Source organism: Cryptotermes secundus, unplaced genomic scaffold (assembly GCF_002891405.2).
Source record: "Cryptotermes secundus unplaced genomic scaffold, Csec_1.0 scaffold954, whole genome shotgun sequence".
NCBI classification, from domain to species: Eukaryota; Metazoa; Arthropoda; class Insecta; order Blattodea; family Kalotermitidae; genus Cryptotermes; species Cryptotermes secundus.
Genome location: NW_019727792.1, coordinates 109,628 through 135,424, shown reverse-complemented (window position 1 = coordinate 135,424; position 25,797 = coordinate 109,628). Strand labels below are relative to the sequence as shown.

At 38.0% G+C, this 25,797-nt stretch overlaps 2 protein-coding genes across 5 annotated transcripts in view; one reads left to right on the top strand and one right to left on the bottom strand.

Moving 5' to 3' along the window:
- Positions 1–23,482, top strand: part of LOC111865024 (heparin sulfate O-sulfotransferase) — a 28,029-nt gene extending 4,547 nt beyond the window's left edge. For 2 of the 4 annotated variants that reach the window (XM_023852727.2, XM_023852724.2), the window contains exons 3-9: positions 3,271–3,497; positions 5,066–5,151; positions 5,332–5,470; positions 9,291–9,388; positions 11,655–11,812; positions 13,413–13,635; positions 18,908–19,162. In XM_023852727.2, the coding sequence (XP_023708495.1) occupies positions 3,271–3,497; positions 5,066–5,151; positions 5,332–5,470; positions 9,291–9,388; positions 11,655–11,812; positions 13,413–13,633 (929 nt within the window). In that variant the 3' untranslated portion in view covers positions 13,634–13,635; positions 18,908–19,162. Of the gene's footprint in view, positions 1–3,270; positions 3,498–5,065; positions 5,152–5,331; positions 5,471–9,290; positions 9,389–11,654; positions 11,813–13,412; positions 13,636–14,134; positions 14,309–18,907; positions 19,163–23,339 lie in introns of those variants that run through there. The other 2 variants (XR_002842884.2, XM_023852725.2) reach the window with 2 other exon arrangements.
- A 92-nt stretch (positions 23,483–23,574) lies between these two features.
- The window catches only part of LOC111865025, a 4,842-nt gene continuing 2,619 nt past the window's right edge, over positions 23,575–25,797 (bottom strand). The window contains exon 2 of the mRNA XM_033751655.1: positions 23,575–24,947. Coding sequence (XP_033607546.1) covers positions 24,597–24,947 — 351 coding nt within the window. The 3' untranslated portion in view covers positions 23,575–24,596. The remainder of the gene's footprint in view (positions 24,948–25,797) is intronic.

Sequence of the window (25,797 nt, the reverse complement as noted above, 5' to 3'; positions counted from 1 at the left end):
TGACATCTTGTGTACACAGACGGTTGTTACGGTCCTCGGAGGTCTGCTGCTATATTGTACGTTATTATTTAATTTTGATTTCTATTTGACGGGTTCCTCCATTTATGTGTATATGTCTGATCTGGTGAGGTGGATTACAACTTAAGATTAAGACTTTACTTTCATTGTAACTTTATACCGTATTTACGCATGTATAGGCTGCACATTTTTTGCCAAAAATTCAAGAGGAGAACTGGGGTGCAGCTTATATTCGAAATATTCGAAATCACACTTCATTTAAAAAAATTATATTCATAATTAGTAATACAGGGTGTTCAAAGATCGAGGAAACCGGGGCAGCAGCGTAGAGCGGAAGAAACGTTTCTCTGCGACTACTGTGGCCCTCCCTGCTAGCGAGAGTGCAGTCGTGTCGCTGATACCCTTACATCAGTTTCTGTACATGCACACATTTATAAGAATACTGTAAAAAGATAACACAAACTTACCGTGCTTTATAACAGGTGCTGAAAGTGACGCCCTTCTACTCCTGAAATAATATTCGAAGAAAATTATTTTTTCTGTAATTTCTGTCTGAAAATTGTGCTGCGGCCTATACACACACGCGGCCTATACATGCGTAAATACGGTATTTTATATTATTGTACATTATTTGGAAAATTTAATACAACATTGTGTAATTAGCACGCAATTCAATAACTGAAAGTTTTTTAAGTATATTTACCTGAAGATGAAGAAGTACTTCTTGAAACTACATACATATGCTATTAATGTTGTGTTGTGATGGCTTTCAGTAAAGAAATATATAATACACAACAGGATGCATTCACTGAAAATTTATAACCTGTTATTTACTTTTAACATTATTTAGGTACATATATTCATCAATGCTAATATCCCTCAAAATCTGCAGGTATAACTTTCTGCAAAACTCTATCCGATATTGTGCTGTCAAGGTGTACTCCATACATTGATGAAATCATGGAGGGGCCTTCAGTGTGGATTCTGGATAGGGAGATAGGGACTAGCTCTATCGATTTGGCCCACCTGAGTAGGTTTTACTTGAAGACAGAGACAGAATCCAGTCTCTGAAATGACTTGTTTTGAAAAATAAACCGGACGGTTGTTACATAAAGACAACACGATGGATAATGTCCAAAAACATAACATTTGTACTCCGATTTTAGCAGCAACAGCTGTGAAGTAGTGCATGGACATAGGTGCTAGGCTTGTGTGTGTGAAGTTTTTATGCTTTTAATCTTTGCCTTAACTCTCACAAATGGTTTGTGCTGTGCTTGTTTTATGTATCCTATCTTGTGTTGGTGTTGGTGTCTGGAGATAGGGGCTGGCTCTATCAATTGGGCCCAACTGAGTAGAAATCACCTGAAGACAGAGACAGAATCCAATCTCTGAAATGTTGTGTGCTTTGAATAAAAACAGGATGATTGGTAATGTCCAGACACAGTGATTGTTCAACAAAATGGTGTGAAGACATTGCACCTACTTTGTCATACAGAGAGCATTATTTTCCTCAACATGTCGTGTATGCATCTTTATTTACAGAAATTCAGTAAATGACATTTCAGGGTTTTTGAGAAAAGATTTTTTTTTGGAGGGGCCATTTGAAGGACCCATATTTTTTGAGCTAGAATATTCAGTTTTACCAGGAACTGACCTCTTAAATACTGAATATTAATAAAATCCATCCAACTATTCACATACTAGCATACACATACATATTCATACAGACAGATAAATGGCATTCCAGAAACCATGTTCTCATATTGAGGGGGCTGAATATATGTAAATAATTCTCATTTCATGCATCCTGCTGTGTTACAATATATACAACTTATTTATTTGACCGTCACAACACAACAATAAAAGAACTTCAAGGACAATGCCCAGATATAGTTCTGCTACATGTTTCGGCCACTGGTGGCCATCATCAGGCAAACACACTTCAACAAACGTACATTACTGAACTGCAGTACGCAAAATTTGATGATTTATGACATTGTATCAAGTATCTATAGTACTATCGCTAATTCACACACTGTGCAATTCACCACAGCATGCATTAAGTCTTCTCAGTCTGCTGTGTCTTCACTAGTTGCCTGGTAATAGCTCCCAATGCAGTAGCTTCCTCAACTTTCATGTTCAGTGGCTTTTGTCCTCGATGGCTGGCACCTTTCAGCTGCAGCTATCGAGCTGAACTAACTGGCTTCCAACAGCCAAACTAACTCACAGCACACAATCGACTCCTTACATAGCTTTGGCAGGGACCGCACAGAAAACACCTCCCAACAATTCTTCTGATTTGCATCACATAGCTATTGGCATGGACCGCGTAGGGAACACTGCTTCCCAGTTACTCGACTGTTGTGTGTTACAAAGCCATTGCCTAGCAATGGGCATGTTTGCAGAGTCGTTTCCTAGCAATGGCTGGCTCTGCTGGTTTGACGGTTCTTGCCTTGAGCAAATATGCTGCAATATGTAAGCCTAATAACATTAGACGTAAAAGATAAACGAGCATCATGAAGGCTTCTCCATGGTGGTAATCTGGAAGCTAAAATACTGGATTTAGATACATTTATGTGGCTATATTGATGTGGATGCCACCAATTTTTTAGTCAGTGTACAAATTAAAAACTTTGATACTTAATGTGAAATACCAAAATTCTGGTAAAACTGTATAAAATAGGAAGTTGTGGTTACCTGAAATGCATAATTGGCAAAACTGCAGTTTGGCAAGGAATTGCTGCACTGGATAATAAATGGGAGTACAGCAGGACAACACACATATTACATTCACAGTTATGCTGTAGTATAGTGATGTCATTCTTCGAGAGAGTTAGCAATATTTGAAAATGTAATCTTAATTTGTTTTGTTCTGTTGCATATTTTTGCTGTGTAAAAAAATTAATGCTTTTCTGCGTATGACATATAGCAGCATTAGTTTAACAGTAGGGCTCGATTTTTTATTCACTTGGCTGTGATTGAATAAGGAAGTTTTATACATCAAATTTAGTTATATGGTGATAGCTGGGCATTCACAATTATTAATTTACACATGAAATGTATGACCTGCTGTTAGTTGATATGCTTAGTTACCATTTACAGCATTGCTACATTGTGAAGCACTTATCCACGGTGAAATAAATTGAGACGGGAAGTAATATGTTGTATTTGACTTGAGTGGTTATAGAATCTGAGTATACATAGAATAAAGGAATTGCTATATGTGTTTTTGTATTACTGTGCTTTGTTTAGAATTGGCAGTTGCACGAATACAGCTGCGTGAAGTAGATCAGCGAAGGGGTTCCAGCTATTTGCCAAACATAAATACCCGGGATCTTGTAGTGATCTACAATCGAGTACCAAAGACTGGGTCAACAAGTTTTGTGGGTGTTGCTTATGACTTGTGTAAACAAAATGGATTTCATGTGCTTCACATCAACATCACAGGAAACATGCATGCCTTGTCTCTTAAAAACCAGGTATGACTGGCAACTCATTTCTGTAGGCTTTTGCATCCTATATATAATGTGTAATTTTGGCTTTCAGGGTTTAGCCACGTTATATGTTGAAGCTGTACCAATGTGTCAGTGAATATTGCAGTCACACACTCTCACAGTTTGAGTAAGGTTGAGGTTGTGGAGTGTGGTACTGTCCAGTGGATAGGGGCCATTACTGATTGTACCAATTTACAAGATGGGTGATCAAATTGATTGTAGTAATTATTGTGGACCATCAGTGCTGTGAGCTTCAAGCAGAATTTTATCCATTATCCATCTCTCAAGGTTAAGTCCATACATAGATGAAATTATTGGGGATCATCAGTGTGGGTTTCAATGTAACATATAAACTACTGACCAGATTTTTTGTGTTTGTCAGATAAAAGGTAAAGTTTCCCCTGTGCTTAACTAATTAAGCAGTATGTCATGAAGGCGTATGGGGGAGTGGATGTATAGATCCACATTTTCTTGACCTTGGCCCTAGTTGGAAGTGAGTGGTCAGCTTCATGCCCATGCTGCTTTACCTGTGGGGAAAGATCCCTGGTACCCATTGGATAGGAGGTTGGGTAGACCCCAGGGGCAGCCTGGATGACATGGAGAAGGGAAGAATCTTGACCGTACTGGTACTCGAACTCTGACTCGTCAGTTGTCCAGCCCATAGCCAGTCATTATACTGACTATGTTGTCAGTTGACCCAGATGTAAATAGAAACTGGCCCTCTATATGATAAAAGTGTATGTAAAATATGCTTTTCGGTACAGTTTGTGGCTATTTTTAAGAAAAATATATCAGGCAGGCTTCTTATTTCTCTGAATGTTAACAAGGTTAGAATTGTACTTTGAATACTAAACTGGGGTAAGAGTGCTAAATGTTACGCTCTCTGATCTTCACTTTGTAGAGAAAAGGCATAGAATTGAAGATGATGTAACAAATGTACGTGGTATGACAATAAAGTTCGCGAACTCATCTCAGTAGAAGTGCTACATACCTCATTGCTGAATATCACTGTGGTCACCTTCAAAGTACTCCCCTCGGGAAGCTATTCACTGATGTCAGAACCTAATCTACCCTTCGAAAGAATTTTGGAACTGGTTTTGTGGAATGGCCTTCAGGGCTGCAATCATGTTTCTCTTGTTTTCATCAATGTCTTTAAAATGCCTTCCTCTCAATGTTTCCTTTATCTCCAGGAACAGAAAAGAGTCATTGGGGGATAGATCCAGTGAGTAGTGAGGGTGTTCCAGCACTGTTATTTGTTTACTAGCCAAAAACTCCCTCACAGATACTGCTCTAATTCAGGCTCCAACATTCTCATGACAGTGCACCAAAACGCACTCAGACAGTAATAGACACTACTCAGGAAGAGACTGCCATTGATCAACAACAACACAGCTGTGAAATGCTGATATGCAAGCGTCGTCAAACCATACTGAACTTTCTGTCCACTGCTGCCATGAAAAACACAGCGAGTTTGGGAACTTTATTGTCTGACCTCATAAATGTGTACTTGAGATGTAAATTATTTCTACTATTCTAATTGTCATTGTTTGCAGTTTCAGTTTGTATGGAATGTATCTCACTGGAATGCAATGAAGCCGGCACTATATCATGGACATCTGGCTTTTGTTGATTTTGCTCAGTAAGTTGTATTGCAGGCCTACATAATCCTGTTTCTTTCTTTTGTAGAACATTATGCAAGTGAAAATATTGTTGCTTACAGAATTAGAATGCCTGAGTATTTAGAGAATTTTAATTTAAGTCTAAGATCACTAGATCAGTTTTGTTGTTATAGTTTCTTTAGTTAAGATTTTCTTACAAGGTTTGGAGTGAGTCAACGCCCCCTGTACATTAACTTGATTCGAAAACCACTGGACAGGCTTGTCTCTTACTACTACTTCCTTCGCCATGGAGACAACTTTAGACCACATCTGATTAGAAGAAAACATGGTAATAAGATGGTATGTATGATGAGTCATGAACCAGAAGTTGCATAGTTAGTTTAATGTATATAATGAGAACAAAGATTTGTGTCCTCTTCCTTAACATCAAATTTAAAGTGAAGGTTCAGCTGTGCGCACAAGGAAAGGGTTCAGACCTTTGTATGGCTGTGCTTATTTAAATGTTACATGCAGGCTGGAAAGGGGCATAGACATAGGTAGACTCAATCTATGCAGTTCTGGTGCTGTTTTCACTGCTTTATGCTGTCATAATTATTGTTCCCAACAATGATATACATAGGAACAAAATACTGAACCTGCACTATAATAATTTCCTTTATACTAGAAGATTATTTGAGAGCCTGCCACAGATGTTTTGGTTAGTCCAGTCGGATTGAGAACACACTTCTTGCATCATATTTTTCGGCATGTATTTGGATCCACATCACAATCGACAAGCCTGTAGGCCAACAAATCACAAAGAAAACCTGCCTCGATCACATGGAAGTTGTCCATATTTTTATGCATATTTCCAGCACCTCTGCGAAATGTGTGTGGAGGTCTGCTCTTTTGATGTGATCTACCAAGAACCACATCAAAATGGCAGAGCTCCACCTTTTTGGCATCCAAAAAATGAGCGTGAGACAGCAATTGATAACTTAGAATGAGATACTGTAACGAAATGAATTACATTAGCTATGGTCTGTATATATGAATTTTAACATAATACTAGTTTTAGCCTTTTATAAGAAGTTTGTTACTCAGCTGTTTTAAATTTTTTATTTTTGTATATATGACTGTAAAGATTCTGTTTAATATGGTGCACCTCCCCTGAAGATTATTTTGTATGATTAAACGTGTTAGAGTTTTAACAACATATGTCAGGGATTAAACTGGATATATGAGTATTTAAATGGTAATTTGCATTCTGCTCTAAATTCAGATTCATTTTTATTAGTTGCATAAATTAGTTAATTTCTTCTTGTGAGTAATTTGAGTTGAAATTATATATGAATGATTCAGTGTGAATAGTTTCCTGTTTTGGCTGAATGAGAGTCCCATTAAACCACTGAGTTACTGGCTCTTTGTTAATTACCTTACATTAAATGTTCTTAGGATGGCAAGTTGAATGCCTGTGATACGTGTAATACCAATGACTAGCCACACTAACCACCTAACTAACTAACTAACCAACCAACCAACCTCATGGAGATGAACCCCTGAGAAGCTACCAGTTGTGTAGCTACTCAAGAAATCCCCAGCTATTTATGGGACCTGTAGGTTCATTACCGTGTTCACAAGAGCCCTCCACTGGTCTCTGTCCTGAGCCAGACTAGACTGATCCAGTCCATACCTCTCCATCTTATCTCTAAGAACAATTTTAATATTATTCACCCACTTATGTCTTGGTTTTCCTAGTGGTTTCTTTCCTTCTGGCTCTCCCACCAATGTCATATATGCATTCCTCTTCTACCCCATTTGTGCTACATACCATGCCCATTTCAACCTCCTTGACTTGGTCATTCTAGTTGTGCTTGGTGAAGAGAACAAGTTGTGAAGTCCCTCATACATTTTTCTCAAACCTCTTGTCACTTCATCTCTCTTTGGTTCAAATATTCTCCTCAACACACTGTTCTCACCCTCAGTCTGTGTTCCTCCCTTAATGTCAGAGACCAAGTTTCACACTCACAGAACCACAATGTCTGGCCTCATATTTCCTGAATTTATAAATATTTAATTGTTTGCTTAAACTCCCATAATGAAATTAGATTGAAGGTTTTATATTGTTGTGTCGTATTGTGTGTAATACAATGTTTGTTATTATTCAGTCAACACAGTTCTGACATAGACACACCATATGTTTGCATGCACCACATGTTTTGGCCTGTTTTGGCCATCATCAGGTACATAGATCCTTGCTCTAGAGCACCTGCTTACAAGTTCTTTGTATTGAAACTGTTTGTCAGGGTGACTGACTGCTTGGACCTTTCCAGGTTGATTTAATTTCTGTTTCCCAGGCATGTAGAACTCAGATATCCCAGAATAGTGTGCCATGATTGCGCTCGTTGAGACATGTCTGAGTCATATCTGTTAACTCCCTCTATGCTGCAGCCAGTTCCCTCACTTTTTTATGTCATTGCAGAAGAATCTTGGTATGTTGATATGCAATGAGCTGGGAGTAATGGTACACTTCTTGTATTAAAGCTCATGCTGTCTTGTAATTATCTGCAGATGATTGAAAGGAATGTACTCGTAGTTTTATACTTTATCCTTTTGTTGCAACTCACATGTATATTCATTAGACCATTTTCTCCAGAGAATCATATGCTGAATTGCCAGTGGGAAGGCTTATTTTGTTCCATAAACCCAAGTTAGGTTCAGGATTGAAGTTTGTGAATCTCCAACTGGAAAGTGGATGGGTGGTACAACAGTAAGATTCAAGGGATTGATGTTAGTGCCAGTGGATGAGAGNAGCCCCGTTCAGCCAACGAGGTCGATCCTCGGTACCTCGATACTTCTCCCATCTACCAGAGGCATTGGAAACTACTTGGGCTGGAAACTTGCCTAATTTTGCTCAGACGTCTCCTAGAGACATGAGGATCTTTTATGTGCCGTAAATTTACGACACGAGACCCACGGCTTAAAGTCCCTACCAGAGGACTTGTTCCCTGAATTTTTCCGCCCTTAAAAATTCCACGACCTCCGCCGGGTTTGAACCCATGTACCTTGAGTCACAAGGTGGGAACGTTACCCCTAGACTACGGAGGCTGCTTGCACTTTGTGTTACTATCATGCATAGCTGCTCATGCTTTGGTATTGCTGAACCAGCGATCCTCTATGATCATCTAAAATGTAATTTCATGAATTTCACACTGGACTCCGATAAACCAGTGATCTCTGTGGTATGAAGTGCAACATTTTGCCTTGTTCTGTAGCTGTTCCTGTGACTTGAGTCTGATGCTTACTGGTACTTCATAGTTGTTGGGGTTAGCTGCTAGAAAGTTGGTGGCACTGTTGCAGTGAATGTCAGCACGTTTGCACCACCTGAATGTGTAACAATTAAGTCCTGCAAGAAATGGTTGTGTGATTAAGTCATTCACTGATTCTGAGTGAATGGTCTGAGGTAACTCGCATGTAGCCCATTACAGTATTTGGTGTAGGACATGAGTAGTTTTTAAAATTAGATAAAGAAAATATTTAAATCTCAACATTTGTTGTTTACAGTAGGTACTTTAGAGTTTGCTATTCTGTCTTTAACGGGAAAGTTTTCAAAGTAGAAGTGTGTAAGTCTTCTTTCTTGCTTCCTTTTTTTTTAAACTGTTTCAGACTATGTTAAAAGTGTAAAATGCTAAAGCTATCCTTGTAACAGGCCATGGAGGCCCATAGGTTTGTGAGACGTTGACACTCCCAAATATTCTAGACAGTTGGCTCACAGATGGCGATGAGGTTGTCAGTGTTGTGCGCCGGCCGCCCTTTACCCTCAGGAAGATTCTTGGTACTCATTCTTGTTAGAGGTTGAGTTGACCCCAGGGCCAAAATGTGGCTGGAAGGATTGGGCATAGAAAGTATAAAGAGTTTGACACATAAGAGAGGCTGTAATATACTGAGCTATGTTAAAAAGGTTGAGAAAACCTGTTATAATCAGTCATGTATGTTGAGTATTTTATTCTGTTCTAGGTTCCAAATGTGTGACAAATTAAAACTTCACTGTGCTTTCCTCCAATAAATATTATATTGTGAGACTGTAAAGTGTGTGAAAACATTCTTTATTTTGAATTGACCTTTACTTTTACAGCCATATGTGTGTTGTGAATGTGATATAACATTTCTTTGTATACAGTCATTTGATGAATGTGTGAAGTTACGTCAAGCTGACTGTGATCCGGAGAACATGTGGCTCCAGATACCATTCTTCTGTGGTCATGCTGCTGAATGTTGGTATGTATATTACCATCAGATGTATCACTTCTATGGTAACAGAATAATATAAGAGGATTCAACACAGTTTAATATATGCATGAACATAACATTCATTTCCGTACGTCTAAGATTGTAAAATTAATTTGGGGTTAACTGTGTGTAAATTAAGTGTTCGAAATAAATGAAATCATGTTGATGACTTACTTACTCACTCACTCATGGTGCTGAGCCCTTCTGGAGAAGCCGCCAATTCTGCAGCTATTCAAGAATTTCCCAGCATTTTATGGGACCCGAAGGTTCATTACCGTGTTCACAAGAGCCCTCCGCTGATCCCTATCTTGATGACTAGGGGATATTTTTATGCTCATCACTCCCATTTTTAAATTTTATATCTGATAAGAGTTGTTTGTAATCCATTTTCCTTATTCTGGTAAGGAAGGAAAAGCATAAGATACCTTTATAATGCCCATGAGTCTGCCTGGCCAGTCAGTGACTTTAGGACTGAGCGGGTATGAAGGTTATGCCTTTGAAGGTCATTGGTGAAGGAACTGCTGTAGAACATAAAGTTAAGTGCCTCTGTTTTCAGCTGCAGTCTGGAAGAATTATGTTATATATGTTTGTATATTTGAGATTTTTAAAAAGTCTTGAAAGACCTGGTATGTAAATTGAAATGACACTAGACTTACCATATACAAACGTGACCAGGTAGAATGGATTTATATCCTGTTTCATCTTGATACTGCCAACTACCCATGAAAATTTTAATTGTATTTGCTGACTGAAAGCTTAAAATCTTATTTATTATGTACTGTAGAGCTTTATAACTGGTGTACATCTGAATATAAGCATTACTGGACATGTTGAAAGTGTCTTCAGCTTTACATATGGTTTAGTAATCTGTGTTTCAGTTCATATTGAAACTGGGTCAGTTCAGTCCAGAGGAGATCCTCATAAATCATTTATCTGAGTTTAATTTTTATATTATTATTCTGTCTTTTTTCATCTTGCATAATTGAAGCTATTTCTCAATACATGTTTTATCCATCAGGCATGAGGTATAGCTAGAAAGTTCCTGGAATTACTTTATACAGAAGGGCCCATTTTTGAACCAGAAATTGCCTTGTTGATATTGCAGCATAAGCTGCAGTTTAGCACCATCCTAGCAAAAACTTTCTTCATTTTTCAGTTCCTGAACATTTGTGTCATATTCCTTTGACAATATTTTGTATGACATATGTTGGTAAGTTTCATAAAATCTTATGAAATGCATTTTATTGATACATTGTTTACTTTCCGCTTACTATTTTGTGCAGAGGTTTGCAGGGTTGGAAACAGAGACATTCAAAACTAGATAGCATTTACTGATTATGGTTGACTTTATGTCAGCTGGCCATAATGGTCACTGGTACTTATTGCTCACAGAATATGTATAGGTTGCCAGCTGAGTTGCTATTAGCAGAGTTTATTCGCTTTAATGTGTTAGAGGGTCATCTGCATATCAGAATGTTTTTATGTTAGTATTGCAAATTAAATCTTAAAATTTAAAAGTATGATGCATGTATGATAATTATAGAGGAGAAATTTTTTACGCAGTGAAAGTATAATCTCACAGTATCCCTTTTTTCTGTGGGAAAGTGTGAAAATTTGGAGAACTTTAACCCTTTACAGTTACATCCTATGTTAAGAATTTCTGCAGCCCAGTTATATTGTCATGTGTATGAGTGACTCTAGATGGAATTTGGATTGATAATGGGACTTACTGACCAATTACAGATCATATAACTGGAAGTAACTCTAACAGCCTCACTGGTTTATACATTCTGAAGGTCATTGTAACTGCAGTACACATAAAGTCTTTTATGTCTTCACTAGTTGTCTGAACACTGTCCTCCACTTATATCCTTACCATCAGGCATATATCCCGTAACTCAGCTAAGCTCTAAACTTTGTCTTGCTTATAACCCCTTGGCATGGACCAACAGAAAACAGCTCTTCTATTGTTGCATGTGTGTCTGTTGGGGTTCCTACTTGATCATTATCCAGCCAGTCCATTGGTGCACTGGCTGCTGCCTAGCAACAGTTATTGTCTTGTTTGTTTCTTGGTCTTTGCATAGCAACAGGTCTATACACCACAATATATATGCAGGATAAAACAGAATGTGTTAATATATTGACTTTTGACTACTGGAACATATTCAATTTGCTAGTTATACTATATTGACATATGACAGGGAAAGGATGAGGACTGTTGTTTTATATGATTAATAAATTATTCTCTTTGAAGGATTCCGGGGAATGAGTGGGCTCTTGCAGAAGCAAAGAAGAATCTGGTTAATCACTACTTTCTGGTAGGAGTTACTGAAGAGCTTGGTGACTTTATCAAGCTGCTTGAAGTGGCTTTACCTAGTTTCTTTCATGGAGCATCATTACACTATGAGACAAGTTAGTGCAGTTTTTCCCCTACTCTCTACCATGCCGAATTTTCTTCACCATAACTCAAATATGCAAGGGAGCATCATAATACAGGGCTATTGTAAATGATTTGGGTGATCAGATATTGATGAATTTTTTAAATGGGTACGGTTACAAATGTGAAAGAACTTGAAAACAGCACGAAAACTCGTAAAATTTGTCTAGACCTGTCTGATACATGCTCCATTACTCTGCAAACGTCGGTGTGGTATTCAAATTCTTTCCATATATGCCACAAGTACAACTCATTGATATTGGTTGTGGCTTTTGAAATTCACTCTTGAAGCTCTTGAGGGGACTGTGGCATTGGTGGTTGGTGTGTCTAGTCCCTCATATGTTCCCATAGGTAGACGTCCCATGGAGTAAGGTCAGGGGACATAGGAAGTGTCGCTGAACTCTTCACTTATCTCATATCATGAGACCACAAGCAACATTGTGCCTTTTGGACTTGAGGTAGCGATCAGAGTGCCACTAAGGGGAGATATATCACAGTGTTGCCATTGAAAACTAAATGAGTTTTCTTGCTGTTGTCAGTTCATTTCATGTTTGTATCTGTGATTCTTTGAAAATGCACTGCCAGTCAGGTCATTTATAATAGCCCTGTAGTTTGAGACATAGTGCATCCCTTTTTCTTTTTCTTTCTCTCTTTGTATTTCGAGGCAATGTCTAAAAGTCATACCAGTTAGTCAGATTTATCTCATTCAAAGTATTCTACTCATGATCATAATGGTTCCTGCCAATTGTGACATTGAAGCATTTCTTGTATTCTTCTTGCTGGATGTTATTCAGTTCTGGGATCTCACTTGGGATGATAATGCTGAATCCTGTGAAAAAATTGGGAGGGAATCCAGTGAAATGTTCTTAGTCAGGATTTCCATTATGGAGAACATCAAGTGAACCATTATGTAGTAGTGATCAAAGACCTTCATTATAGTTTCAGAATTTTCATTGTACTATAGGTGTTTATAATGTCTGTGTACTTCCTTTCATGTATGCAAGGTTTCTGTATGTCTTGGACTCCTGGGAGTTAGTGGAAAAAAAATATATCACTTCATGTCATGTTCATGACTGCTATGAAATTATGAATATTCAAAGTCAAATAGTACAGGCTATGGGCTGGGCAGCTGGGGTTAAATTTGCAGAAGGGGAAGAGATTTTTTTTCTCTTTTCCACAGTGTCCAGATCAGCTCTGTAGTATAGGTTGTGATTTACGAACTGGTATCTTTAGAGAACAGCAAGTTCTGGTGTAAAGTGTGAAAAATAATCCTTGAACTCCTTTATGTATTAATAATGACATTTGGAGAACAAATAGATGGCAGGTTGCAAAGTTTTGGAAAAAATTTAAAAATTCAGTATTGGACTGATATTCAGGGTGTCCTTTTAAGAGAAGAAGGGATGGTAGTGTTGTGATGGTTAGTGGCTTAATCCATCAAGACAGTTATTTCACCATCCATGATTTGTCTGCAGACCTTCCTAAAACATTTTATTGGTTAGTTTTGCATTAACTTTGCTTCACAGATTTTACTCTAAATATGAATTATCTCTAACTGTTTCATGTTATGTATGTCAGGTAATAGGTCACACTTGCGTCGTACATCACAGAAAGTTGATCCTTTGCCAGAAACTGTAGCCCAGATCCAGAAGTCTCATGTTTGGAAAATGGAAAATGAACTATATGTATACGCTTTGGAGCAATTTCATTATGCCAAGAAGAGAACTCTAACAACCAAGGATGGAGGCATGGCGGACAAAAATCAGCAGTTTATGTATGAGAAAATAAGACCAAAGTGAAGGTACTATAAATTAAACATTTTTTACTAATATGTGAACTTTAAACAGTAAAATAACGTAGTGTAGGAGAAAGTGCCAATAATATATGAAATGTAATTCCAAATATAGATCCAAATTGTGTGAAAATTAACACACATTAAAATTCAAAGTGCCCCTTAAACATGCTGCTTGGTTGGTAAAGAGTGATCATTGTTCTAACAGCTTATTGGTTAGAGCATATCTGATTATTGGGAATATGGAATTAGTCCTAATTGCTAATAAAATAAGAAACTCATTCATAAGTGTGTATATTTGTTGAGTTCAAGTACAGATGTATCAGTACCATTCATTTGTAATTTAAACTTGATTATCCATCTTAAGCATCAATTTGCAGGTTCTGTGTAGCATCTGCAAGCACAGATTGATCATGTTTCCTGAAGGTTTTGTAGTTGACTAACTCGGGTATGTCCCAGCCAAGGTTGAGTTGTGTCTTGGGTTTGATATCCTGTCTTCTGCTACTAGATTATGTGGCAGTGACAGCAAGTAAGGAATACATGCTGAGATATGAATTGAGTAATGTGTGCATGATGCATAATGAAGAGTATGAGGAAAGCAGTCATTATAACTGCCTTTACTACTTGACTGAAAATTACTTTCTGGATGAAATATTTAATGATTGCCCTTCAGTCAGTGTAAGTAAGTATCTTGCTCCCTTCCTTGTGAGTCCGGTTTATATGTTTCATCTCACTGGAATTTTGCACTTTCCATAGTGGAAATTGTGTCATCATATCTGTATGAATATTATGTGGGTAGGCTGAAAAGTAATGCACACATGCTTGTAGAGCGCGAACAGAAACAAATAGTAAGATCGGGCATAAAGTACATTAAAATACAGTTCTTAAGTTTCAAAAGCATATATTTATTTTTCAACATAGTCACCGTTAAGGCTAACACATTTCTCCCAATGCGTAACAAGTTTTTCATTCCGTCACTGAAAAATTCTTCCAACTTTTCTCGAATCCAGGACTTGACAGCTGCCTTCACCTCATCGCGTGAGGTGTAATGATTACTCTTGAGGTCTCTCTTGAGTAGAGGAAAAAAAATAAAAATCGCAAAGCGCAAGATCAGGGGAATAAGGAGGGTGTGGAATCGGTTCTAACTTCAGGTTTCGCAGAGCCTCTTCAGTCGCGCGCGAGGTGTGTGGACGAGCGTTGTCATGTTGCAAGATTATTGGCGCCAGGCTGCCTCTAACACGACAAACTCGACGCCGGAGGTGTTTTAGAGTCTGTATGTACTGAGAAGAATTTACCGTTGCCCCTCATTCCACAAAATCGGTCACATAAACTCGGTAAGCATCCCAAAACACAGTCAAAAGAAGTTTTTTGGCGGATGGTTGTGTTTTGAACTTTTTCGCCTGAGGAGAAGATGGCTGTCGATATTCAGCGCCGTGTTTTCTCTTCCGGGTCATAACAATGGACCCATAACTCGTCCCCCATCACAATATTCAAAAGAAAGTCGTCTCCTTCGTCACAGAAGTGCTGCAAAAGTTGCTCACAGCATTCCAATCGATGCTGTTTGTTCTCTTCTGTGAGATGGCGTGGTACCCATCGTGCACAGATTTTATGGTATCCCAATTGTTCAATAATGAAGCCGACACGTTCCTTGGATATTCCAATATGGTTTGCGATACGCTTTTGAGTGATTCACTGGTCATTTTGAATCAAATCGTCGACGAGTTTGTGATGATTGTCGTCTGTGGCAGTGATCGGACGTCCGCTGCATGTTTCATCAACAATTATGGCTTTTCCAGGCTCGCAACCGCGAAATTTTATTACCCATCGATTTACAGTAGACCTATCAACAGCCTCGTCACCATAAACAGCCTTTAAACGATGATGAATCTCAGTAGGAGTCACTTTTTCAGCAGTTAAAAATTCGATAACAGCATGCTGTTTAACTCGCGTTGACATAGCACTAGAACACGTCTCCATACTTCCGCTTCTCGAAATACACTGGATGAACGCAACGACCTCAAACTTGCGCATGCGTATTGAGGGGGAATGTTACTTCCACATGCCACCTGGCGCGTTTCTGAAGGTCATTTCGTTCGCGCTCTACGAGCATTACTTTTCAGCCTACCTACATACATTTTGTGCATGTATATGTCAGTATGCATATTTGTCCACTTCTAATAACTGGAAGAAACTAATTCGCTTGAAACATGATGCAGATGTGCTATTGGGGATATTAGCCTTTGTACTTTTTAATTTCCTGTTGCCAGTACTATTGAAATGGCAGGTGCATGCACATCTGAATCATGATGTTGCTAATATTGTAGCCCGTGTGGTGATAGGTCTTTGAAAAATAAGAAACTTCTGTTAAGGTAATAGCTTCTGTAAAATGCAAACTAACATGGTAATTGTACAAAATACATATTTACCAAAATTTGTAAATATATCTGGTAAAATTGAAATTGAAGAAAGTCAAGAAAGGCATAAGAAATTTTCTGTTGATAAGCAGTAGCAATATACAGTAGATCTTTAGATAACTCTGACTGATTACAGGGGATGGGATGTGTAGTGAGACTTACTAATTCTTTGATAAACTCAATAATAGCCATTCTCCACAAAAATGTTTAATTTGATGAAAGTTTAAAATATAATTAGTGATAGTGGTACAGTTCCTTGTAGTTACGGTCTGTGAGCATTCATTAAATTCAGTTACCAATCCAAACCCTGTCTGTAGTCGCAGTCATAAATGTGACAACTGGTGTCACAAATAGTTGTACTGGAAACTTCATTGGATCCTTACACTGCCACACTATGGAAGTTGAACAAATATGACACTCCTGATGACTGAAATAAGAACCAACACAGAGGAAATGAGAACCACCTGAGAGGAACCAGCCAAGAACACCTGAAAGCAGAAATGGGAGCCAGCCAAGAGTTTCTGAAAGAAGAAATGATGACCAAGTTAGATGCCCATCATGAAAGGATGATGGGTAGGATGGACTCCCAGCTAGAGAAAATGGAAGCCGTGGTGGGGAACCAATCAGGAAGAAGTAAATGCCATGGATTTGGAGTGAAACCCAGAAGAAAAAGAGGCTGTGGAGGAGCATCAAGAAATGCCTAAAGAAGGGGTTGTGGTGGAAACTGTTGGAGCACTGGAGGGCTGATATGGGGACCAGCATCTAGCTGTAAGGCACCCCCAATATCCGAAGAAATGTACCCAGGACAATGGTGGGTCCCAGAAGAAGTTGGCTGCTGTTTGAGGGTTGGCACTAACTTCACCGACAAGCGGGAGTTGCTCGGTTGGTATAGTTTGCTTGTGGACTAAAACTGCAGAGTTTTTATTAATTTTAGTTTTAAGATATATTCTGAAGAGTGAAGAGTGTTTTCCTAGTAGCTATGATGTCAAGAACAGTAAGTACTGTACTGAAGTTCTGTATATATATTTTTGCAGATCAGAAATGCATTTTTATTTTCATATTTTTTGTATTTTTACATTAAAACATTGTACCACAGTACTTCAGTGACATCTTGGTAAAAACAATGTAAGACACATTGTACAATATTTTTCATTCCTGTATAGTCATGAAGTGTGACATTCATTTGTAAAGTTAATTTTTGATAAAGTTGCTCAGTAAATTTGTGCTAGATAATTTGCAGTATTCTTCTATAAATTTGATTTCCCCACAAGAACACAGTTCCTAGCAATGGTCAGAGGTATAATAATTTATTACATTTATTTTTAAGAAAGGTTACATACAAATTTATAACAGTGTTTTGTTATTAATCTATAATTCAATTCTGTCTGTGCTACATGAACCGGTTGAAACATTTTTATGATACAGAATTTAGCTGGCAAAGTGGATGGATCCAGATATGTAACTTCAGTGCACAGTTCTTACTTATTAGATTGGAGACTCTTGCCCAATTCTTGACATTGTTGTGGGCAGAGAGACCCAGATGTACCAGTTTGATCCTCAAACAAAATACTAAAATACTATGCAGCCATTAGAGGATTGATGATGGTGCCTTCCCCCAGTTTTGCCCTTTCCCATCTTGAAAGTGACAAGTCTAAGATATTAGAAAGATGACAGTGGCTTCTTTCTTCTGAAGAAACATTTCTATTGTTACTGTTGTACAGGGCTGCTATAAATGATTCATTCGTTTTCAAAACGCTATATTTTCCAAAGCATTACACGTACAAATATGATTGATATATAAAAAGAATCATAAACTCACCAAGTTTTCTTCACACTCTACAAATGTTCTATGTGTGTCCCTTGGGTCACACGACACACATACAGGCAGTAGTCGAGCTCGTTCCACACATTTTGTAGCATCATCCTGTCAATGGTCATCACTGCAGCATCGATGCGTTTCCTCAGCTCTACTAGTGTTCTTGGCAGTGGGGGTATGTAAACACGATCCTTAATGTACCCCAAAGGAAGAAATCACAAGGTGTTGGATCAGGTGATCTGGGGGGCCAAGTGAACAGAGTTACGTCATCCTCACCAACGCGCCCAATTGAGCGATGCCGAAGTTCATTGTTTAGGTAGTGACGAACATTGCTGATACCACCGAAAAATGCTTTGTTTACATGGCGGTTCTTTTCCGTACTCTTTTGAATGCGCGTTGCACTGCTATAACAGACGAACATCTCGCATATTCCAACAAACAAAAACTCTTTTTCTTGCTTTGTCGCCATTTTGTAAAGGCACTGAATTCATGCTGCGAACTGGTGCAAACAATACAAACTTGGTGAGTTTACGGTTCTTTTTATATATCAATCATATTTGTATGTATAATACTTTGGAAAATATAGCGTTTTAAAAACGAATCATTTATAGTAGCCCTGTATTTAAAACCCAATCTACAGTGGAATCCCCATTTAATATTCCTCAGAGGTTTTCCACTCATTTTACATCAAATTCCAGTGATCCGAAGCCAATACGTTCAGTGCTGAATTTGCTCGATTTAATATTTTTCTTAGCTTAGTGTTCAAATCTGCTGCTCCCCTTTTAAAAGGTACTTGAATAAGGGGTTCACCTTACTGTTATTGTCTTTTGAGATGTGATTCCATGTAGTTTAGTAGTTGGGTACCAGTGTTGAGGAGGAACCTGCAGCCTCCATTATCAAGGTGGAACATACTGTTATTGCACAGTGGTAGCCAACAGTTTGCCTGACCCAGGTAACTGGAAAACTTCAAGGGAGGTGTCCCAGAACATTGCTGTTGTTCCATGACAAAGATTCCTCACACAAAACAAATATCACAATAATTTTCTTGCAGGACACTCCAGCGCATCTACTCATCTGTTTCACCTGCAATCCATATTTGGGATCATGGCAACTTTTGAGCTCTTTGTTTCCAATGCTGAGGGAAGATCATCATTTCTCAAATCCCAAAGATGTAATATATGCAGGAATGTTCAACAATAGCATTGTTTCTAGAGCTTGTCCAAGAGAATATTCAGTGCATAATATAAAAGGATGAATACATTTAAAAAATGTAATTGCTAAAATAAACTTGGCATTGTTAGATTAAGCATTTCTTAAAATGTTTCTAGTACCCTGCGTATCACTAATGAGTTTAAGCTGGATGCACATCAGTGTTAAGAGCAGTGCTTAGGCTGCTGGGATATCAAATGCAGTCAAGCTGAGTCTGACTTACTGCTGTGCTGCAAAGGCTTGCGCATATGTCTTGCATAGAATTGTTATATACGTCTGTTACACCACAAGGGTTGAGATGGGTGAAGTTGAGGGTTTGCGTATAGCATCTTCGTGAGTCATGCTTGAATCAATTTGACTGGACTTTATGGGCTACTTTGGCAGAAGCCAGGGTGAATAATTAGAGCAATAATCTTGCAGTGCAAACTTAACAAGTTAAAGAATGTCATTGCGGTTAGTTTTGTATGATCATTTGTGCAAAGTATGACATCAAATAATATAGAATTGGCCACATGTTACATGTACTATGTCACAGTTGACACATTCATGGATATGAGAAAGTTTGTGCAAATACTTTACCTGACAAAAACTGGAATGACAAATTTTTGTGTTACTTTTAGCAAAGAATGACTGATCAAATTTCTGTAATTGTTAGGTAATCCATAACTGATTAACTTCTTTCCATTATATGTCTTATGTAAAAGGGTTGTTAACAACAGTTCCAGAGTAATTGTTGTCCAGTTATGGTCATACACTGAATACGTGCTAAATCTTATAAGAAGAGTGGCCAAATCTTGCACATCACTAAAAATATGTTAGTGTTATGAGAGGTTCAAGTGTATGGTAATATAGTTGGTTGGAACACTATGCTACAAACTGGAAGATCGTGGGTTCGATTCCTGATGAGGTCATTGGATTTTTTCTGTTGACTTAATCCTTCCAGCTGCACTGTGGCCCTGGTGTCAACTCAGCCTCTAACAGAAATGAGTATCATGATTCTTCTTGGGTGTAAAGGGTGGTTGGCTCATAAGGCTGGCAGCCTTACTGCTATTTGTGAGCAAGTGTTGTGATCATGAAAAAATTAGTCTCAAGATTTTGGTGGATTTACTTGTTTTGAGCCCTTATGATTACAAAGGAGTGGTTTTGGTATGCATGTGTGTGTATATATAGTATATGGATGTGCGCCTCACTGGCATCTGAATGGTTTGATGAATTTATCTGTATTCAGTATTCATTATTTTATCTGGTGCCCAATGAATATGAACATTCCATATCAAAAAACAGGTCCTCTTTGCATGGGCCTTAGAGCACAAAATGATTTTCTCAAAATGGCCCCAATCCCTCTTCATTATATTTCAGTAGTTTACAAAGGCTATCTCCCTAAATAAAACAGCATCTGTGGTATATCCATGAAAATAATGGTACATGTGCTAGTGGCCCAAGCTTGAAATGTTGATTTTATCAAAACTGGCTTTAATGGTCATTATTGTTTGGCATTCAGCAGCTAACAGTGGTCTACTAAGCAACAATCAGTTTCCTTCCAAGGTAACGTAAAGGTCAGTCATATATGAGAATATATGTGGAAAGTCTTTGTACCATTTTTGTTGTTGTTGGTCTTGAATGAAATGATAAGACATGGAACATTTCATGCTGCATTCATCTGACAGAGCCAGAATTGTGAATTTTAGCATTTACTGATATGTTGGGTTTTTGGACTTTATCCATCGTCCTGGTTTTTAAGATAACAAATAAAAACACGACGTTTCGGAAACTGGGTCTGTTTCCGTCCTCAGGTGAAGGAAAACACCTATTCAGTTGGGTCCCTTAGAAAGAGCTAGCCTCAAGCACCCAACTGAATAGGTGTTTTCCTTCACCTGAGGACGGAAACAGATCCAGTTTCCGAAACGTCGTGTTTTTATTTGTTATCTTAAAAACCAGGACGATGGATAAAGTCCAAAAACCCAACATATCAGTGTGTTATACACCATCGTCAGAATCCTATAGTAACTACTTTAGCATTTACGTTTGTTGTTATTCAGGAAGACAACTTGGAGACAGCAGTAACACAACAGTGTGCCATGAATTTCAACAAAACTGGAAAAGTTTTCAGTGTTCAGAGATTATAATATTGCCCTGAGGGAAGACTGGATGGTGCTCTCATTTCTGGGATGGTTGAAATTTGGTCCTAATGATATGCCGTGCATGTCTGTCACAAATATAGATGCTGGAATATGAAATTATGTGATATTGAGTGCAGGTAGCAGGAATAATCTTATTTCAGCACCAGTGTAAAGTACCAGAAAGGTTTAGAAAACAAATATTTTAAATACTTTTCATGTAAAATGGAAATCCCTTAATTTTCTTTCACACTGCATATACTGTGCAGATGTGAAACTAATTTGTAATCTGGGGTCTTTTGGGGTGAAAGATTGAATGTGGAACTTGTGTATGCTTTGTGCCAAAACCAGAATTACCAACATTGTAATTTATAAGATTCCTATTAGAATAATCAGAACAGTGGAAAAAAGGGAAATAAATATGACTAAACCACTTATAAGGCCATGCCATAGTTCAAGCGGTTAGTCGCTGGCTTCCTACCATGGTGGCCAGGGTTTGATCCCGGGTCTGGTCAAGTGGGATTTGTGGTGGACAAAGTGGCGCTGGGGCAGGTTTCCTCCAAGTACATCGGTTTCCCCTGCCAATGTTCATTTCACCAATTGCTCCACAATCACCCTCACCTATCATCTGGGGCTGGTACAATAGGCCAGAAGTGGCTGCAGTACAAGGCACTTAGTCCCACCCCACTAGCAATAAAAGAAACCACTTATAAATCATACATTCCCATAAACTGTAAGTTCTTAAATATTGGAATAATTAAACAATTTTAAAATGATATAAGATTATGATTATGGTGGTGATAATGATGGTAAAAATAAGATATGGTGATTATGAATGCAGGTGGAACTTTCCAAAGCATGGTACACAGCCTTCATTATCATTCTGTGATTCTTTCATAGCATAATGATCATCTAAGATAGACCAGCCACTTCCAACTTTTGACAAAGATTTCCAGATTTAAATGTATTCTGCTTATGCCTTTTGCATTCAGGGGTTGCAAAAATCTGTCATTCTGGTTATACATATAACTCTTTCAAAGAGTTTGGGAACCCTGATCTAACTGCTGTTGCTGTGCAAGTCCACCTGTTGTGAGCAGGAATACAAACCCTAGTGAACAGTTGAAGCTCATGAAACACTAATTATCATATTCAGCTTTTGTTTCAGTATTATGTTGGATATTGTCCATTGTCTGAATTATATTTTATATACATAGCATTTTGAGGGTTTTGTTTTATGCTTATCCTCAGGTGATTGGTTGTCATACAGACAATAGAAACTGTCCAACATAATACTGGTGTGGTGACTCAGCCATTGCCAACAGACCTTTAGAGAATCATTATTTACACTTGTTCTTTCCACAGAGCATCTTGAAAACCACTGAGTCAGCTGTCTTTACACATTATTAGAATGTGTGTTGGGTTACTGAATGCAGAATATGAATACACACATTTATTTTCTGTTAATGTAGTATGGTTATTTATTGATAAGGAATGATAAAATATTGATACATCTCAAAGTTTCTTCTTAAAAATGAAGTGTATTATAATAATTTGTAATTTTGTTTTGGAATTAGTACTAAAATTAGGTAGTTATATATTTATTATTTTTAACTATGTGTATATATTTGTTTACACAAATGTCAAATATTTTCAGTAGCATGTTGTGTTCTGACAGGTACAAAGGTAGACTGAGATTTTGAGTCTTTGTTGTGATGCCACAGGTTTAGAACCACATATTTGGTGTATTTTAGTTTGCCTTTGTTATCTGACTTATTAACTATGGTATGTGTGACTTCTACTAAACATTTCTAATGCTGTGATGCAGATACTTATGAAGAACATTGTACTTACATGAGAACAGAAAGTACATGTTGATTGTTCAGAGATTCAAGTTAATGGGACATACTTGTTGTTCCTCATACTGAAGGACACCAGGATTATGCTAAAATTAGCACCTAATTTTATATGTTCAAATGAATTAGTTATTTTTCAAATTTAGGGGCTTACAGTGTACTATGCTTGGTAGCAGACTTATTAAAACTTATGCTACAGAACTAAAAGGGTAATGTTTTTAGTCTTCTGTGATGTGCGTGCATGCATGCATGCGCATGAATCCGTCGTGTTCATGTGCATTTATGCATATGTAAATTTGTGCAGGAAAGCTGGTCTTGCATTGAAACCTGAATTGAATGGGAACTTCATTAGAACTCCGATCCTGTGACTATACAGAGAAGGACACTGTAAAGCTAACTCTAATAAATGTACACTAATGTGGAAGAACAAAAATTTGCTTTAAAATATTCTCTTTGAATATTTATTATTATGTCTCTGTAATTTTGTTCCAAATTGACCTTTATGAAATCATCCTTGAAGATATATTCATGTCACAAATGTAAAAGAATTAAGCTCAACTGTTGACAAAATATGTGTAGACTATTATACTCTTACTGAATCATCAGTGAAATGGAAAGATAAAGGAAACTGATAATGTATTGCTCACTACCAAAGCAGTGTTCGTGCGTAACACAAATTTCTTAATTATGGTTTGGATATGTGGAATATGCACTGTTAAATACAGGGTATCTACAAAAGGTCTGACACATTTTGATCTTAATAATTTGGAAAATAACAAAGATAGAAATAAACTGGTTACATTGTTGGATTGAGAAACTCAAAACATTTTGTGTTTATTGTTAATAAAGTTGTACATGTGCTCCATTTGTTGCACGTAAAATATCAAGACAATATTCGATTTCCTGCCAGGTTCGGGCAAGCATACTGACATCCACAGTGGTTATTGCGTCTTTTACTCTGGTTTTTAATTGATCGATGTCTCTCGCCTGAAACTTATAAATAGTGTCTTTGACATATCCCCAGAGAAAAAAGTCCAGTGGAGTTATGTCAGGTGATCTTGGGGGCCAAGAAATTGGACCACTTCGTCCAATCCATCTTCCTGGAAAATGTTTGTCCAAAGCATCACAAACTATGGTGCTCCAATGAGGTGGCGCACCGTCTTGTTGGAAAATGATTTCGGGCTGAAGCGCTTACAAAATTCTTCAATATGTCTAGGTAAATGACTGATGTGACTGTCTTTTCCGCGAAAAAGAAAGGCCCAATGACTCGATCATGCATAAGAGCACACCACACATTCACTTTTGGGGAGTCTCTTGCCATTTCAAGGTATTCATGAGGGTTCTCTGATCCCCAAATGCATATGTTATGGCGATTGACTGTTCCAGAAGTGTGGAAGCAAGCTTCATCAGAGAACAATATAGTTGTAAGAAATCTTTCAACATCTTCTATTCTTCATAACATATCTGTTGCAAAATCCATTCTCTTAGGCTTATCATGTGGTTTAATAGCTTGTACAAGTTGCATCTTATAAGCATGCAGCCGTAATTTCTTCCGTAGAACCTAGTGTACTGTTGAAAGTGGCATATTCAATTCTCTTGCTGCTGTTCTCAAAGATTTCCTGGGACTGCGTGCAAATGCTTTTTGGACACGCTCAGCATCATCATTGCTTGTGCTGGGACGTCCGGAACTCTTCTTACTGAGGACACTTCCTGTTTCTAAAAATTTCTTTTTCCAGTCTATGATACTGTTTCTAGAAGGAAGATCTTTCTGGTAATGTGTTCTGAAGTTCCTCTGCGTTTGTGTCACCAATTTTGTTTCACAAAACCACGCCCCTGTTTGTGTGCTCTCTTGCAGAGTCAACATTTTCTCAACAATGAACACTGCACTGACAGCTGTGAACATGTTCCTGACCTGTAAAGAGGAAAATAAACTTTTTGAGTTGATTTTTCCATCATTGCTAAAGCTTTATTTCTATCTTAGTTATTTTCTGAATTATCAAAGATCAAAATGTGTCAGACCTTTTGTATATTTGTCACAGTCACGATTGTCACTGGAAACAATGGAATCACATGTTAGAGTGATTCTCAACAGGGTTTTGGATGGGAGATTGGATTTATTGACCACTTACAGGTCACAACTGTAAGTAACTATAACACTATCACTAATTTCCACACTTTAGAATCACTACACCACATGCAAAGTCTTTTCAGTCTGCTGTATATTCACTGGCTGTTCCCTGGTAACGGCTTCTAACACCGACCATGTCGTCTCTTCACAGACTTACCACTCACAACTTACTAACTTGAAGTTGAAGTCAAAGTTATGTTGTGAGTGATGGTCAGTCGGCCAGTCTATCTTGGTGTTCAGCACCCGTTTGGGACTTAAGACCAGATTTTTTCTCTCGACAGTCGCGGGTTTGTTGATGTATGGTTCCCTCTCTGACGAGGATGGGTCTGTCTTTTACAATGTACAGTGTGCAATATATTTACATTTTACATGTTATGACTTGAATATATATGCAGTATATACGAAGGGGGACCCAAAAATAACTGGAACCAACCTGTTGTGCACGCATGCTTTGTAGTTACGAGTTGTGCTGCTAGGTGGTGTTAGCTGGGGGTCTCCCGCGACTGTTAGTGAGCTGGCGTCAGTCTGAGTTAAGTGGTTTGTCTGTGGTGCTCTGTTGTGTGCGTTCCTGTTTCAACCCTTTGGCGATTAGTGAGATGGCCAACCAGAAGGAACAAAGAGTGTGCGTGAAATT